The sequence below is a fragment of the Teleopsis dalmanni genome, chromosome 2, assembly GCF_002237135.1.
Source record: "Teleopsis dalmanni isolate 2A chromosome 2, ASM223713v2, whole genome shotgun sequence".
Taxonomy (NCBI): Eukaryota; Metazoa; Arthropoda; class Insecta; order Diptera; family Diopsidae; genus Teleopsis; species Teleopsis dalmanni.
In genome coordinates this window covers 125,396,855-125,400,877 of record NC_051847.1, presented here as the reverse complement: position 1 = coordinate 125,400,877, position 4,023 = coordinate 125,396,855, and the positions used below count along the sequence as shown (strand labels likewise).

Genomic DNA, 4,023 nt, shown 5'->3' with positions numbered 1-4,023 from the left:
TCAATTTTCTGTCCATTTATTTATGCCACTGTCCGCCATTTTAGATCCTTTTAACCAAGTTATTAACGCTTTATGCAAACTCATATCTAAGTCATTATTAAATAAAACACAATAAACAATGTGCTTTTATTTGTACTTACTATTATTGTAAGGCTTTTTATAATATTTTCAGCACTTTGCAATAATTTAAAAAAAAAACCACAAGCCACAAACACCGCACAGAAAAATCGAAGCAACGACACAATGTAAAAAATATGTTTATGAGGTAAGTGAATTGTGTTTGAAGATGTGAAACTCACTATCTCAGCAAATTAACAGACTAGTACATTACGAAAACCTGTGAGTAAAATATTTGGTGTTTACATTAATATTCAAGAATAATGAATATTAATAAAAATTCTTCAATCAAATTTGCTTAAAAATGCAATAATAACAATATTACAAATTTAATTTAATTATGTGTTAATATTTTACCCTCAAATATGTATAATTATTGGGCTTTTTTATTGCTTTAAATATATCTATATACATTGAGTTTAGAATATTGTATATTCAATTATACATTCTATGACTTATAATGCATTTCCGCAAAAAGAAAATTAAGAAGGGGAATATATAAATAAAATATAAATGTTTTATATATCATACAACTCTTATATGCTTATACGGAAATATATAAACACTTAAATTAAACATTAAATTTGATATAAAAGTAATAAAATATTTTATTTTTTTATATGGTCTGTTACACGAGCTACTCGTAATAACTTCAGCACTGTGTATATACAAGTGCGTTCCACCAGCAAAATTTCGAGTACATTAGAGTATTTGAGGGAGCATAACATCCCTGTCGGTTTGAAAATGCAACACAGACTTTACTCGAACATTTTCTTTTAAGTAAAATTTGTGTAATGTGAATCAGCTGTTTTGGTTTAAATTTAAATTTTTGTATTGTTTATTTGCATGGCACTGGTGTTCTCACCAGACTTTACACAAACTTGTTCCTTGAAAATCTGTGTAAAGAGCGTAATTTAGCATTTTATTCGTGCTACGCTCTCAGTTTGTACTTTACTTGTGTTTTACTTGAATTTTAGTGCGAGTAGTTCGTGGAACAGACTTATTATGTATTATGTAATGCTTACACTTAATTTACCTCAATTAGCGAACCGGTATATATTATTAAACAACCGAAATAATAATATATAAATTTGAATATAATATAGAAGAAGTATTCAGAATGTCTGAATACTATTTACAAAAACAATTCTCTTTCTTATGATTCTGCATTTAATTTGTAAGACAATATCCAAGACCATATTTTCAACACCAATTATCTCTTGCATATTTGATTTTCAAGACTCTATTGTGAATGATACTACTTTTTTTACGGTTCGCTAGGCAATACTTAAACGAAACTGTCAAGTTTTGTTTGATTTTGTGATTTTGGGCAATTGTTTGATTTTATTTTCATTTCACGACCAACAATGTCGGAAAATGGCAATATATTCTGCTTTTCATTTTTTTCTTGGCATTGTTAAAATTATGCATTTCGAATCTGAGTTATATTTTACAAGTAAATAAATACGTAAACAAAAATCAGCTGTTCTAAATATTTTCAAAGACTAATATTCACAAAGTGAATTCACGATTATTTGAGTTTGCAAAGATGTACATTCAACGATGCACAGACATCCTGAATACCCCTATAGTAAAATAACACAATACTATAAAAAGTGCATAATTTTATTTTTTTTATTAATAGTACCTAATTGAGTCTAAACGTAGACTCAACTAATAAAGAATTTCTGCTTTAAAAAAATAGCCTTTTTACATTTTGATAAGGTGTTTTCATTGTGAGATAATTGTTATAAAACTATTTATTAAATTTATATTACAAATTTTTTGTATAAAATTGTTATTAAATGCTTTATTTACAGAACGAAACAAAACAAAACTTAATCTCGCTCTCTTAATCTCACAATGTAAACGTAAAATAGCATTTGAACTTAGCTAAAAATGAAACGAAAGTAATATGGAGAAGCAACTTTTTTTTCAATTTTGCTTTTCAATATACCCTGTTACCATATTTTCTCATTGTCTAGAATAAAATTTTTTGGTATTTTGTTCTTCTTGGTGTAAATAATAAATGAATGTATAGATTTTCTCATTTCGATTTAAGATAAGAAATTATAAATTCCTTGGCCTTCTTCATGCAAACACGACACTTACCTTACCAATAGCTTCACAGCTAAACGAACGGTTTTAGTCAAAAATTCAAATTGTGATAAAACTATGAGTTGAAATGGTTTGGTACGATTGTAGTGCAGTCGCTTTACGATTTTTATTTAGCATGCTAAGATGTTCAAATGTTATATATGCGTTAATTAATTTGTTGAAAGGTCAATATATGACACTTTTGCAAATTATTATCAGTACTAACAGTTGACAACAGTTTGTTAATCATATTTTTTGGTAATGTTTAATAGATTTCAGCAAGTTGTAATCACAAATAATAACTTCATAATGCTCCTATTTAGTAATTGAATACTTTAGAATTTATTCACGAGTTTAACACGCTAAATAAATATCGTAAAAAGAGTTGTGTAAATTTGATGTGATACTTTGTGGAATAACTAATAATTATTCAGCAAATAACTACGTGTGGAATTAAATGCAATATTAACCACATATGTATGCAAATAATATTTTTAAGAATAATTATTTTTACTTAAACTGTAGAGCAACATACTTCACAACTACTTGCTTAGATAGAGAAAATCGAGTCGTTTTGTGTACATTTAAGCAATTATAGGTCAGCAATTTGTTTTTTTTTGCACACTTGCGAGCCACCAAAAGCACCTATTGAAATTTATTGCTTTATTCAGCGTTACAAAATTGCAACTCTGCAATACATTTATTTTTCTTATACTTACAACACTGATTAACATATTAAACATTTTTATTAGTGCACATTTTATATCTAATACTACAGTGAGAATTATAATCTAAATTTGGAAAATGTCTGAACACGAAATAAATGGTGGTGATGATGAAGTGCAGGACAAAAAGCAAAAAAAACAGACTCGTCACGATGGCGGAGCTGCAGATTTGGAACGTGTAACAGATTATGCCGAGGAAAAAGAAATATCAGCTGCTAATATATCCAGCGTTAGTAAAACTAAAATTTAAAAATTTTAATAAAAAATAAGACTTGTTACTTTTTTATACATCGATATTCAGGCGGTAGAACAATTTGGCAACCAACGTAGTAAAGAAGATGAGTTAAAGGTAGCTAAAGAAAAGGAGCTGCAGAAAGTACATGTTAAAAAGGAAGACATTGAAATAATCGTAATTATTGGTTTATATTCTGTACATAACATATATTTTAATAGTTGATTTCTATTAGATGAATGAAATGTTAATCACTAAAGCTCAAGCAGAGAAGGTTTTGCGAGAACAAAGTGGAGATCTTGTGGCTGCCCTAGAAGCTATAATAGCAAACTAATAAATTGTACAAAATATATGTTAATGAAACTTAACTACTTTATAGTTTAGAAAACCTTAGAAATTTTTACCAATAAAAAACTTTTTAAATGTGAAATGATATATACATTTGAAGTAGAGGATATATTTATTAAACGTAGTCGAAAATGCAAATAATTTTGCTTGTGTTTCTATAAGTCTGATCGTAACTCTACGCAATATACTGTTAAGTAATCTTAAGTTGCAAACGCCCGGATACATCAGTTAAAATTTGCGGAAAGTACAAAGCTTTAATTCAATTGATCGAAGAATAAACGGTTATAAATGGAAGCAGATTGTGTAAAACTGGATTAGAATATTTTACCCAACTTTTTAATTTAATCAAAACAGCCACCTTGAATATTTAATTTTATAAAAACAAACTGTGATTTCATATTACGCAGTAGGTTGTGTTGTGAGGGTCGTCCTTATCTGTTATCACTTTCACTCGGAGATATATGTTGCCTATTGTGATGCCCTCTTCACATAGTATTTTGTCAT

At 27.9% G+C, this 4,023-nt stretch overlaps 1 protein-coding gene across 1 annotated transcript; it reads left to right on the top strand.

Moving 5' to 3' along the window:
- Positions 1 to 2,867: 2,867 nt before the first annotated feature.
- Positions 2,868 to 3,601, top strand: LOC119682639 (huntingtin-interacting protein K-like). The gene is made up of 3 exons (XM_038096125.1): positions 2,868 to 3,168; positions 3,241 to 3,348; positions 3,407 to 3,601. Exons 1-3 carry the CDS (start codon positions 3,019 to 3,021, stop codon positions 3,503 to 3,505), a joined length of 357 nt encoding a protein of 118 aa, XP_037952053.1. The 5' UTR covers positions 2,868 to 3,018; the 3' UTR covers positions 3,506 to 3,601.
- Positions 3,602 to 4,023: the final 422 nt, after the last annotated feature.